The sequence below is a fragment of the Capricornis sumatraensis genome, chromosome X (genome assembly GCF_032405125.1).
Source record: "Capricornis sumatraensis isolate serow.1 chromosome X, serow.2, whole genome shotgun sequence".
Lineage (NCBI taxonomy): Eukaryota > Metazoa > Chordata > Mammalia > Artiodactyla > Bovidae > Capricornis > Capricornis sumatraensis.
In genome coordinates, this window is record NC_091092.1 from 113,156,449 (window position 1) to 113,170,228 (window position 13,780).

At 39.4% G+C, this 13,780-nt stretch overlaps 1 protein-coding gene across 4 annotated transcripts in view; it reads right to left on the bottom strand.

Moving 5' to 3' along the window:
- The window catches only part of GK (glycerol kinase), an 84,720-nt gene that overhangs the window by 37,193 nt on the left and 33,747 nt on the right, over window positions 1-13,780 (bottom strand). For 2 of the 4 annotated variants that reach the window (XM_068962467.1, XM_068962464.1), the window contains exons 5-9: window positions 10,851-10,934; window positions 7,030-7,106; window positions 4,352-4,489; window positions 2,163-2,272; window positions 1,214-1,280 (exon numbers count right to left, since the gene is read on the bottom strand). In XM_068962467.1, coding sequence (XP_068818568.1) covers window positions 1,214-1,280; window positions 2,163-2,272; window positions 4,352-4,489; window positions 7,030-7,106; window positions 10,851-10,934 — 476 coding nt within the window. Of the gene's footprint in view, window positions 1-76; window positions 95-1,213; window positions 1,281-2,162; window positions 2,273-4,351; window positions 4,490-7,029; window positions 7,107-10,850; window positions 10,935-13,780 lie in introns of all 4 variants that reach the window. The other 2 variants (XM_068962468.1, XM_068962466.1) reach the window with 2 other exon arrangements.

Below are 13,780 nucleotides of genomic sequence, written 5' to 3' on the forward strand. Positions count from 1 at the left end.
TATCTAAAACTAAATGGAAATGCACTGTATCTTTTCCAAATGAATGGGTAGCATCATTGGTGGGCAACCTACTCACCGGGCTATGAGAGATTTTCTATAGTCAGCAAGGGGGAGAGAGGGGGACAGAAGGATAATATTTAAAATGCAAGAGAAAACTAGGCCAGTTAAATGTTTTTTCAACCATTCTCTGAAACTGTTTCTCAAGAACAGTTTTTTTTCCTCTGATCCAAGTCAGTTTATAGGTAGCTATGAAATTATCAAAGCACTTTTAAACTGTAGATAAGCAATGATTATGCTTCCCTTAAAAAATGCCATGTTGCCTTAAAAGGCTTTATTATAAATGAAACACTTAAGACTTCTTGCTTAAGTTTTAACCAGAACACTCGGGTATTCTAGTGTATTAAGTCTATAAGTAGACTAATACTTTTTATGAAATGTCCAAACATTATTTTTTGGTAATTAATCTTAGACTTTTCTTAATTTTTACCATACATTCTAGATTTTTGAGCTTAAACACCAGTTCAAATCATCCTAGAGGTTTTCATTCCTGGTGTGTAATCAGAAATACTCAGCGATGCTATGTGTAATTTGTGCTTAGACTACTTCTTCTGTGGGTTTCAATGAAAGCAACAGTAAAAATGCCTATGATGAAAACCAGTTTAATTAACAATCACAAATCAGAACAGACTCTTTGCTTTCAGCTTCTCTGCTAAAGTTTTGTTCAGGCTGACAAAGAATCTAATATGAGACATGGTCTGGCCATTAAAGGAGATTCAACAGGAAAAAGAATGCCACTAAAATGTGAAGAGACCTTCCTATAAATTAAAAGCAGGCAATGCAACTACTAAACAGTTATTTGGATTAAAAGAAGAAACTGGCTCAAATATTCCCTTATCACCTACCGCAGTTAGATTATCTCATCAATACTTTAAAATACTCAAAGAAAAGCCAATAAAGTTCATAGCATATAAAATTTTATATGTAGTTTTATATAAAGTATACATAAAACATAAATTGGCAAGAAGGACTCAAGAATTTGAAGTTATAAAACTATTTAGACAATACTAAATTCTTATTTTACATACCGCCAACATTCATAAAAAATTCATGGGTCTCAAAATATAAAACATAACACAACTGACTTTTGAATTCTGAATAGTAAGGTTTTTATTAAGATAAAAATTAAATTTAAAAAATTTCTTTTTCTTTTTACCATTAGGCCATAGATCTCTGAAGAACTCCGGACATTTGGAAGAATTTTCATTGGAATTTCAAAAAATCTAAAAAAAAAAAAAAAACAGTAAAATGAGATTGGGTATATAATGCTATTTTAACTAAATATCTAGAAACATTTATATGAATTTAAAGGCATGCAAACAAAAATTAAAAACAGGCATATTTGAGAGTTGACTTAAATGGGAAGAAATAAATAAGCCAGCAGTAGGCAACTCCGGTACTCTTGCCTGGAAAATCCCATGGACGGAGGAGCCTGGTGGGCTCCAGTCCGTGGGGTCGCTAAGAGTCGGGCACGACTGAGCGACTTCACTTTCACTTTTCACTTTCATGTATTGGAGAAGGAAATGGCAACCCACTCCAGTGTTCTTGCCTGGAGAATCCCAGGGACGGGGGAGCCTGGTGGGCTGCCGTCTATGGGGTCGCACAGAGTCGGACAGGACTGAAGCGACTTAGCAGCAGCAGCAGGCTTAGATATTTAACACTAACTTTACATAAAGAAATCAATACAAAAGCAAAAGTACACAAAAAACAAAGTACTTTTATAAAGGAACCTAATTTTCCTTGAAGAATCATTGAGACAATTACTTAATTTGGCTTATTTATTATATATGCAGTAATAGTCTCTTACAGGGAGCCCAGTCTTGTGCTCTGTGATGACCCAGAGGGGCAGGATGTGGTAGGGGAGGGAGGCTCAAGAGGGAAGGTGTATATATACATATTCGCATTGTTGTATGCCAGAAACCAACACAACATTGTAAAGCGATTATCCTCCAATTAGAAAAAAAGAGTATACAACATAGACTTGTATATTGTAGTTAAATATCAACAAAGTTTGGTGCTCCACTGACAATCTGAAAATAATTAAGATTTAGGTTATAGACAGGCAACAAATTGGAAAACTATCATGAGGGCAAAACACAACTCACTCGCAGAGCTCTTTATCCCATTCCAAAGAATGGATGTTGAAAAGCATCGTCCTGCTTGCATTTGTTACATCTGTACAATGGACACCTCCACTGGCTCCTCCTGTCAAGCTCTGGACAGAAGAACATGACATGTTAAATCTGTACTTATCTGCAATTTAATTTCTACTTTGTCAAGAGCCAGAATCTGTTGCAGAGCCCATTCAGCAAGAGAATGGAACGTTTTAACCTTTCAATTACTTCATCTTCTAGTGTTCCTTGGTGTCCAACAGAAATACAATGTAACAGAACCACATTGACCCACACATGTAATTGGATATTTTCTAGTTGCTACAATTAAAAAGCATAAAGAAGCAGGTGAAATGAATAATACTGTAAGTTTTATTTAACTTAATATATTCAAAATATCCTTTCAACATATGAAATTATTAGTAAGACATTTTACCTTTTTTTGGTATTAACTCTTTGAAATGCAGTGTATATTTTACACTCATGCACATCTCAATTCAGACCTGCCACATTTCAAGTGCTCCATGGCCATATGTGGTCAAGTGGCCATCATAGTAGACAGCAGTTCTAGTTGATGGTTAATGAAAACAAAAAAATCAGCTTTGCTTTCATCCTTTTATCTTTGGAAGATGCAGAGTCTTATTAAATTTGATGTGCCTACCTCGTGGGATGTTATTGACCTGTGTTGCTCCTGTTCTTGCTGTATGCGTGCATATGTATATGTATGTGTGTGTGTGTGTGTGTGTGTGTGTGCCTGTTTTGAAGTAACAATTCTCACTGGGCTGCACTGCACTGACCCAAGCTCTGAAAGCAGAGCTTTAAACTCTCTAATGTTAATACCCTTGGACCTGAACTACAAGGACTGCTGCTTTCTTTTATGTAGAAGCAGCGAGGAGTAAGAAAGGAACAGAAGTGCAGTAATGGCATCATGTGGGAACAGGGGAGGAAGGGGACAGCTCAATGCACTCCCTCGAGTGTCCTGCAGCTCACAGTTCAACATACTGCCTTACTCTGGCTCCAGGCAATGGTGAGAACTATTGTCCGAATTATTTCAACTGTGACTAAAACATATGAAAACTGCTGGCCATGAACACAAAGCATAACGTGCCCTGGCCAAGACAGGGAGGGCTGGGGAAGGCGCCACTTCCTGATAGAGGGTTTTGTCTGATCTGCTCTGTGGGTCTGGCAAGCGACAAGAGGGGCAATGTTCCTTTAACATTCCCCTGAATGTTGGAAAAAAATAATAATCCCACACTTACAGAAATATTTGCAAATGAAATTATATGTCTGGGATTTGCTTTAAAATTATCCATGGGGAGAAGGAGTGAGTATAGTGGGAACAAGTTTGGCCATAGCCAATGACTGTAGCTGACTCATTATTTTAGAGGTTCATGACACTATTCCCTCCACGTTTTGGGTTTATTTGAAAATACCCTTGAAAATAACTGAGAATAAGAAAGGCAGGGAGATAAGGAGAGGGAGGGAAGAGAAGATATGTATGCATCTGGGAAATGTTTGCTTCTACTCATTCATGTTCAATTTAGGCAAGAAGATTATACATCAGAATTTTCCACTATGATTTTTCATATTGTGGCCTAACTAAGTAATAGACACCTATGTGATGTTGAAAGTAAATGCTAAAAAGTAGTCCCAGGTGTATTACCATGTTAAATAGTAGAAAATAGAAGAGATAATTTCTTCTAAGAAATGGCTAGTGGAAAAGAAATACAGTTAACCCTTGTGCAACACAGGTTCAAACTGTGCTTATATGTAGATTTTTAAAATAAAAACTATAGTATTACACAATCCGTAGATACAGACTGCTAACTATCTCTGGTGGGTCCTAGAGCCAGTCCCCTGCATGTACCAAAGGAGTGAATAATAGGCAAGGGATACAGGCGACTGAAATTTACTACTTGATAATTACCTAAATTAGTTATGCTAAAGGTAACAGACATGAGATATGGTTTTGGCAATCATCCTTCATTTTCACTGAAATAAGGCAAGAAAAAAATCAAAAGGAGGTAGCCAAAATTGCCTCTCAAATGGCAGCTGAAATTTTCTGCTGTTTCGTGAGTGGCTTTTCTTAATGATGCTGCCAACTAAAAAGTTTGAAACTCTCCATAGAAAAAAGATAAGCAATTTAAAAATGTTTTCCATACATACATGATTTTTAAACATACCCAAATAAGCCATGAATCAATGGTCCCAAAAAGAGCTCTATCTTCTTCAACAGCCTTTTGAACTTTTCTCACATTGTCAAGGAGCCAACGAAGCTTCACTGCACTGAAATAAGTGCTTAGTGGAAGGCCTGTCTTGGACTAAATACAGTTATGACATTCAGCCAGGAAATGAAATTCTTAACAGCTTAAAATAAAACACCAAATCAAAAAGGTCAACAAATTACAAAATATGCAATGACCCTAAAGGCAATCTCAAAGTATTATGTATAAAAAACACTTTTCCTATCTCATGGCACAGGAAAGCATGTTCATGAACAAAAATCAGAGTGATATGTTTGCAGTTCAAAGAGCATCCATGTAGCAAGATAAAGAGAAAATTAAATGACACATACCCTGAAACCTAGATAGCTCAGCCACAGATGTTAACTTTTGTGATAAGTTAGTATTACACACAGAACCTAGTCCAAAACCCTGCCTTTTATTTTATATTCAGTGAAATTAATATTTAAAGCTATTGAAAATCAGAGAGTGCAAGTTTATCAATTCATAAACTAATCACCACAATCAGAAGATTGTTTTAAGATAGATAAGATTTAACAAAAACAATATGTTTGTGTGCTAAAAATATAAGAAATACATAGTCAAACACACATACATATTTAAATAACATAAAATTGGTGGACAATAGAGCTCAAAGACACGCCAGATGAAAGCAACCCAAAGTTGTTCTATTTAAGAAAGTAGTTGCCAGTTGAAACATAGTGTTGTACACATGAAACTTATATGATTTTACAAACCAATGTCACTTCAATTAATTTAAATAGTGTATGTGTGTGAGTTTGCATAAATTCCACAAATACATTCAACAAAGGGAGGGTTAACTGAATAAAGGATAGAGGGTAAAAATGAAACACAGGTTTCCTTGAGAATGGATCCAGTCCACTCATTTTAGTTAGCATATTAAACACTATATTTAGAAGGGCCGGTGAAAGTGATTAAAAAACATACATCAAAATAATGCAACTATCTTTTCCTTCTTGATCCCCATTCTCATTTAGCACCTCACCTAACTGCAGGAAGTGATCCCTTTTCCTTCTCACCTCCCATGGATACGCATAGTAAAAAATCTCTAACTGTTTAACACTGTAATGCAACCTTGTAAGTTAAGAATCTTAGCTCACAGTTTACTGTGAAAAGATCCATGCTCAAAAATTATAATAGAAATGACATATGGGCTTTAGAAATAATAGAAATAACATATGCTTCTTTCATTTGAGGAACCAAGGGTCATCCCACAAACCAAAGAGTATGGTAGCATATTAAAAAGCAGAGACATTACTTTGCCAACAAAGATCTGTCTAGTCAAAGCTATGGTTTTTCCAGTAGTCATGTAAGGATGTGAAAGTTGGACTATAAAGAAAGCTGAGCGCTGAAGAATCGATGCTTTTGAACTGTGGTGTTGGAGAAGATTCTTGAGAGTCCCTTGGACTGCAAGGAGATCCAACCAGTCCATCCTAAAGGAGATAAGTCCTGGGTGTTCATTGGTAGGACTGATGTTGAAGTTGAAACCCCAATACTTTGGCCACCTGATGCAAAGAGCTGACTCATTTGAAAAGACCCTGATAATGGGAAAGATTGAAGGCAGGAGGAGAAGGGGACAACAGAGGATGAGATGGTTGGACGGCATCACTGACTCAATAGACGTGAGTTTGGGTGGACTCTGAGAGTTGGTGATGGACAGGGAGGCCTGGCGTGCTGTGGTTCATGGGGATGCAAAGAGTCGGACATGACCGAGTGACTGAACTGAACTGAACTGTGGCTCAGCCGGTAAAAAATCCGCCTGCAATGCAGGAGACCTGGGTTCAATCCCTGGGTTGGGAAGATCCCAGCCCAGAATGGAAAGGCTATCCACTCCAGTATTCTGGTCTGGAGAATTCCACGGACTGTATTAGTCCATGGGGTTGCAAAGAGTCAGACATGACTGAGTGACTTTCACTTTCACACTTTCACTTTCAGAATCAACAACCACAAGAAACTACCATTTAAGAGTCCCACTGACAAATATAAAGGGAATAAACCAAAAGCCCCAAACAAACAAACAAACCAAAAATCAAACAAACAAAAAACTCTGGAATTTCCTTTTGGATACTAGGAGAGCTTGACCTTGCTAACAAAAGTACCTCACCTGTTTTAAATTTTTTCTCCCCATTTGTCTGAAGAGAGATCTATATAAGGACCGAAAACCAGGCAATTTTTTGGCATCTTCATATGAAGAAAATTAGAAGAGGAATTCACGTAAAGGCTGGAGTGTCTTCTACTTTTGCTCCCAGAGTCCAGATGTCTAAAACCTCAAAAGCACCCAGAACTTTCTTTGATGGATGGTGAAAAAGCAAGAGAGAAGGATTTGGAAAGCATGTGGAATTACAGAAGCACTCCCTAGGAAGTATGGTTTAAGCCCACTGGGACACTTTATCATCCCCTCCAGCCTATTTATCTTGGAACGTTATTTCTCCAATTCACCACAGGGCAAGGAAGACAGGTAATTATCTGTAGAGAAATATTCTATAAATTGTATCAAATAACAATTGTGCAATAAGACAGAAAGTCTGGTGAAATCTCCAAGCTTTTTTTCTGTTAAATGAGCATTTTAATAGCATATTTTTGAAGAGATCTCTTACCTTGACAAAGTTATTATTTCCTGGGATTCTTTTACTAAGACTCTCAACAGTAGACTGGGTTCTTAGGTCAAGCCACACTATAGATCAAAACACAATAATAAATATGAAAAGCTTGATTTAAAAAAAATCAGACCTTAATGAAATCACTATCAAGGATAGGAGACCGATTAGTTTCTATAAGCAATTAAAATGCTGTAGCTTACCAAAGACAGATATTAGAAAATTAGAAATGAATGGGCATATTGTTAGAAGAGAGGATAAATTTATGAGGGAGAATTTAAAGCTTTTATGCAAAATTATAGACCAAGTTAGGAGAATAATACATACCTTAGGGTGCTGATTTTGTATCCTTTTTATAGAAAAAGATGAAAAAACTGTTTTGGATATGGACTTTCTATGCATACACGAGTGCAGAAAAAAATATAAATGCAAGGCAGGCTAGTTGCCAGGGCAAAATGCACAGCTCAGGATGACTGTACTAGGTATAAAAGGCTGTACCTTGGAAAAACTGGGTAGCAATTTGTGACAAAGTAGAGAACCTGACACTATTATAGAGGGAAAAAATTAGATTCATTTGCTTATGTACAGAATGCTTATTTATATTAAACTCTTTCAAAGTAGACTAGAATCCAGAATCATTACACGAATCATTTAAAGGTCACCATTCTTTCTCCTTGCTAGATTATAAAGAGAACTCTCCATTTTAACAGATCAACCTTGTTTTTACTGAGTAACTATCACTCTCTTTCTGATCTCCCTAGTAGGAAGTTCTGTTCTGCTTTACGACAGAAGGCTTGAGAAAGAGAACGCATTAAAGGGTATACAAACCAATTGTGAAAGATAAACAATAGTATCAGCTGAGCTTTATTTGTCAGATTTCAGTTCTGAAGCAAACTTTTGTAACTTTGAATATGTGAGTGCTCACTCGATATTTTTAGGCACTGACTATGCTCAGACGGCTCCTGAAAACAGTCTATTTAAAGGGCACCAGGAAGATCATGCATGCTTGTCTGCTACCCATGTGAGTGCTGGCCGTTACTGTCTAGTTTGGTTCACCCTTAACTATACTATGCCTTTCTCTTCATTTAAAAACCAGTTACTTCCTGTTGTGGATTTTAATCAATTCTTTTTAATTACTTAAAGCATTATTTCCCTTGAGGGCAGTCTGTGCTTGATTTTGATGGTGGCTACTTTGCAGGAGAATTGAATCAGGGACTTCAGGATACTATACTGCTGTGGTCCCCAATCTTTTTGGCACCAAGGACTGGTTTCGTGGAAGACAATTTGTTTCAGGACCAGGGAGGGGGAGAGGGGTGATGATTCAAGTGCAGTAGAGTTTGAGCTCCTACGAGAATCTAATGCTGTTGTTGATCTGACGGAGGCAGTAATGTGAGGGATGGAGAGTGGCTGTAAATACAGGTGAAGCTTTGCTTGCTTGCTTGCCCTCCATTCACCTCCTGTTGTGTGGCCCAGTTCCTAACTGGTCACGGACTGTCACCAGTACTGATCCACGGCCTGGGGGTTGGGGACCCCTGCTATACTGGTTTCCAAAGTAAAAAACAAGGCTCTTCATCACCAAGGAAACAGGAGGCAAAGAGGAAGCCCATGGAAATACACAGCCAAGCAATGACCCCTGCTCTTTGCTGCCAGGCATCCATTCTTCCTGCTGCTGGGAGCTGTAGCTCTGATTCTCTTTAGGAAACCACCTCTCCTTCAACCTCAGCCTGAGATTCCACCCTACCCTCGGCTCTAGAATCTTGTCCCCAATGATTGGTTCAGGTGTAGTCAGATTAGCCTGCCTGAGATTTTTGTGCTTAGTCCGCAACAGTCCCTGTTCTCAGCTCAGCTTGGGAGTGTGCAGCTGGGACCTGCTGTGCCCTGGAAGAGAGCTGAATCAGCCACATCTGGAGTGAACCTCAAAGAGACAGACTGGTGGGGGACCCAGGTGATACTGTCTGACTCAGGAATCAAACAGCAACTGAACAAAACTACTCAAAGAATTCCTGTTTTTTTCCCCTTATAACTTCATTTTAGTTGGGGCTGACTTTTCTATGACTTGCCCTGGGATGGATACAAGCCATTAGCAGAAGCATCATGGAGTCTCCAAGGTCTCCTGTGTCCAGGGAACACGGCAATCTATCCACTTTGTCCACAGAGGCAGTGGTGTGTGACTGTGACCCAAGGGGACCTTCCTCATAGGCAAGCAACCCTAGCAGGTGTTAACGGCTGGACCAGAGTAGTTGGGCAAAGTAGAGGCATTCTAGAGAAAGGTTTTAAATCTGTGACAGGTAGAATTCACAAACACATCTCAATCCTCCATGTTTCAAACTACAGTGGGCTAGGGGTTTAAAAATCAATGTAACTTTGATTACCTATGCAAAAAAAAAAAAAAAGAAATAAGATGGGTTAGGATGGAAAATGTCAACATTCACTGAACTCAGCAGGATAAATATTGACTTGTGAAACTTTGTTTTAGTTATGCTGGTTTGCTGAATCATGAGGTAAAATTTATTTTTTATCAAGGGACACTGCTAGGCTTTAGGCTTTTTTTGCTTACTGATCCAAAGCCTTCCAGATCAGCATTTTTCTATATTTTAATGGACATAAAAATTACTAGGGAGTTTAAAGATAAATCCCACTGCCAGAAATTCTAGGACAATAGGTCTAGGGAGGGGGCCCAGAAATTACACCTTTTAAATAGATGTCCTCTTTTTAAGAAACACTGCAAGATTCAACAGCAGTGGTTCTGATCCAGAAAGCACAGCTGAACCACCTGGAAAACTTGAAATCACACATCCTGGTCCCTACATCAGAGGATTCTTATTTTATTTTTTTCCCTTTGTGGCCATGCTGCATGGCATGTGAGATCTCAGTTCCCCAACCAGGCAAATGAACCCACAGCCCTGCAGTGGAAGTGTGGAGTCTTAACCATCAGGTAAGTCCCTGCATTATAGGAATCTGGTTGCGACTCCAGGCAAGGAGAGCCTGAGTCCTCCCACCTGTGTTATTCAATGGTCTGCTCAAGCTTGAGAACCTCTTTTTTAGGGCACGTTCTTTAGGACACTGAATCTGTTCCAATTGTTAATTTCAAAACAAAACTAGACACACACTGATGATCAAGTGGCTCTGTGATTCTATTGCTCTTGGACAAGGACTACTTAAGTTAACGGAGCACCAAGCTCCTCACTTAAAAGCTTCGAAGTACCCACAGTACTGGTATCTGGTACCAGTATCTGGTATCCACAGAATGAACCCCTCACTGAAGAGAGTCAAAACACTGGAGGTGAAATCTACATTTTTGACTTTGCCGCCAACAAGCTATGTGACTCAAGCAAGTCTCATTTCCCTTTAGGGCCTGGGTTTTCAGAATATAAAATAAGGCAGTTTAGACTAGATGGTCTCAGAAATCCCTCTCCTTCCATTATCCCATGATCACGGAAGGCTGGCAGAATTTTTGTTTTTATAACTCGAGTCTAAAGTGATTAGAATACATGGAATGAATTAGTAAAACTGCCAAAGAGGAAAATGTCAGTGGTCGGTACACTACCAAGCAATACACAAATGCTTGAAATTAATTGAATTAAGAACAAAGGAAAATTAGAAAACTCATTAAAGGAGCTAAGATGGCAGAATTACATGAGCAGAATAAGAGACCAAAAGCCAAAGAGAAGATCCCGAGCAGGAGGACTAAGCCCCATGTGGAGGTAATTTCTGAGAACAATCAGAAGAGGTGCTAGATCCAGAACCAACAGCAGCAGTCAATTTTCCCCAACACATCTGAGTTGGAAGCTGGGGGCGAGCAAGAGCCAGAGCACCAATACCTGAGCAAGTGCCAGCAGCTGGAACTGAAGAGCCAGAGGGAACAACGGCAGCTGGATCTGAAGGACCAGGAGAAACTGGAGCAGCTGGAGCATTAGGAGAAATAATGGCAATTCATGCTAGAAATGGCCAGGTTCAAGATTTGTGTTCTCTTCCTGACCATTTAGGACATGGTGGCTCACATGGGCAAGTTCATCAATGGACAGTTTTCTACCCATTTGAGTGTAGAAAAAGATAAGGAAGAGACATGGAGCAGAAGGGTAACAGGCTGTCCAGTCAGTCTCTGGTTCGATAGCATTTCTGGCTGGACAAAGATCAGGTCAATTCCCGCTTCTTGTTCAGATGACTCTTCCCTACCTGGCCACACAGTCTGTGTCCCAGTTACGAAAGTGGCTCAGTTGGTTATTGACTGCTGACCCGACCGCAGAACTGAAATGCTGTGTGATGCAGTGAGTGCATCACTAGGGGATGTATGAGTGGAATGTTAAGGGAACTGCTAGTCTCTGCAGAAGTGGGCAGGGCACCCATAGGAAGACAAGTGGCTTTGGGAAGGCAGTGCCCCAGGAAAGCACTTCCCTGGAAGGGTGGCCGGAGGTACAGTCCACAGAAAGCAACAGCATGTCTAGAGGGAACAGGGAACTGCTCAGTCCGAAAGTGATTCAGAAAAACATCGGAAGGAAAACAGAGTCCAGAACACCATACAGCCTGTTTCTAGAAAACACGTCCCTTACTTAGACTAAACAAACTGGATTTAAATGGTTCCCACCACCAAACGAATAGGTTCCAAAAACCCAACTTGGGTGACCTGGAATTTGTCTTTGTATTAAGTGAAGTCATATCCAATATATGTCTCATTGATTTAGTTTGTTCTGAAAAACAAAGTTTTAAGAGTAAAGAAAAATGCAGTTGCCTCAAAGCCCATGGGTCAAGGTTAATTGAGTGATGTAGTAAAGAGTATAGGGGAAGAAATCTGTTTTAGAATATTTAGAAATTTGAATCAGTTTTAGTTAGTCATAACAATAGAAGGAAAATGTACCAAAGGGGGGGGGGAACCACACTAGAGATCATCTAAATTATTTTCAGTTGACTAGAAGCAAAGGCAAATAAGACAGCTCCTAGGGATGCATTGGAGAAGGAAATGGCAACCCACTGCAGTGTTCTTGCCTGGAGAATCCCAGGGACGGGGGAGCCTGGTGGGCTGCCATCTACGGGGTTGCACAGAGTCGGACACGACTGAAGCGACTTAGCAGCAGCAGTAGCAGCAGCAGGGATGGTTTGCTACTGGCCTGACAGTGAGATAAGGTAAGGCCACAGGTTATGGAAGAACTAAGCAAGGACTGCTGACAGTTAGTTACACTCAATGTTATTGGGTTGCTTTCCCCACAATGGACATTAAATCTAGGAAACCAGATTTAACTGCTATGTGTTATGGTAATTAGCCAAAAGTTAAGCTATAATAATTAAGCTGGGTATGAGGTCATTTGCAAAGGGGAAGAGACTGTCCCTCAGCTGATGACATTTTCTGAAGTCAGGTGGGGGCCAAAAGAAAAATGGAGAGTTGGGGGAGGAGGTGGTGAATGAAAACATGTATGTCAAAATTTGGGGGCTGAAACCTATTTCAGCTTTTAGGTGTATAAATGTCAAGATGCCAATGGTTGACGTGAGTGTGTGTGACCCCAGGTAGGCTCTGCGATTCCCATAAGAAAGAACACCTGTTGTTTAAACCAGCCATTTCATCTGGCGTTCCTGGACTGAAAAGGTCATCAGCCAATTCAGAATAGTGGCCATGTTCTGAACACTTACTGAAGCCTGACAGTCTGCTAGGCATTAAGTGTCCTATGTGTATTAATTCATTGATCCTCAAGCCTATGAGGGCTCCTATAATTTCTCCAGCTTAATCACTCAGGAAACAGGCACAGAATGGGCAGGCAGTAAGTGGAAAAGGCAGAATTTGAACCCAGAGTCTGAGTCCAGAATTAAATCTCTATGATATAGATGTAACCAAGAAGAAGTCATAGCTTTAAATAGAATATGAAAAAACATAGCTCCAAGTTGAATTTTAATTTCGTTTCTTTTTATTTAAACTGGCAGAGTTGAGGAATTCAAGCACCACAAAATATGGCAGTACTTCTTTACCCAGAATTGAAGGAGATGTAAGGCATTCAAAGAACACTGTAACAACAGACATGACAAAATGAAAAATAAGGGGATTGTGACAGAGTGGAATACTCCATATTTTAACAAAAAATAACAATCTGCTCCCTTCCCAAGAAAAACAATACAAAAAAACCCACACCTTTGTTGTTTAAGACCAAGCGTGCTTAGGAGTTTTAGGAGGTTTGCCAGCTATGGTTTTCTTTCATGTTGATATTCTGAAACATATCCCAGTTCCCAAAAAGATAAAAGAATTGAGCTCAAGGTTCCTTCAGATCTCAACAGATGACTAACCAGATTTAATCATTGGCCTGGGGTGAACTAATATGCAAAAATTTTTTAAAAAGGCAAAGAGAATGACCAATGTCTAAAACTGTCACTCTCTGCATAAAAAGTCATGTGTCACAGGAAACTTTAAATCCAGTACCTTAGAAAAAATGTTTGTAATACCATTTAAAGAAGGAATAATGGCTGAGAGACACATGATTTTTATTTCTGTAATATACTACAGGGCTCACATTAGTGACTCTGGCCTCCCTGGATATTAGTCCTTACTATGAATAATATTTTGACATTAAATCATGAATTGTGTTCAACAGAAAGCTACCACGATGAGGGTCCTGTTGCACTTGGCTTGCCATGCATACCAAGCAACTTCAGTAGTGAGTGATGAAACTTAGCCAAGAAGTGGGGAAAGAGCTGGGCCACCCGAGTCAAGCCAGAATGTTTCCCCGGCAGCATCAGTGAAATGTGTATATGAATTTGCAAAAATATCAGT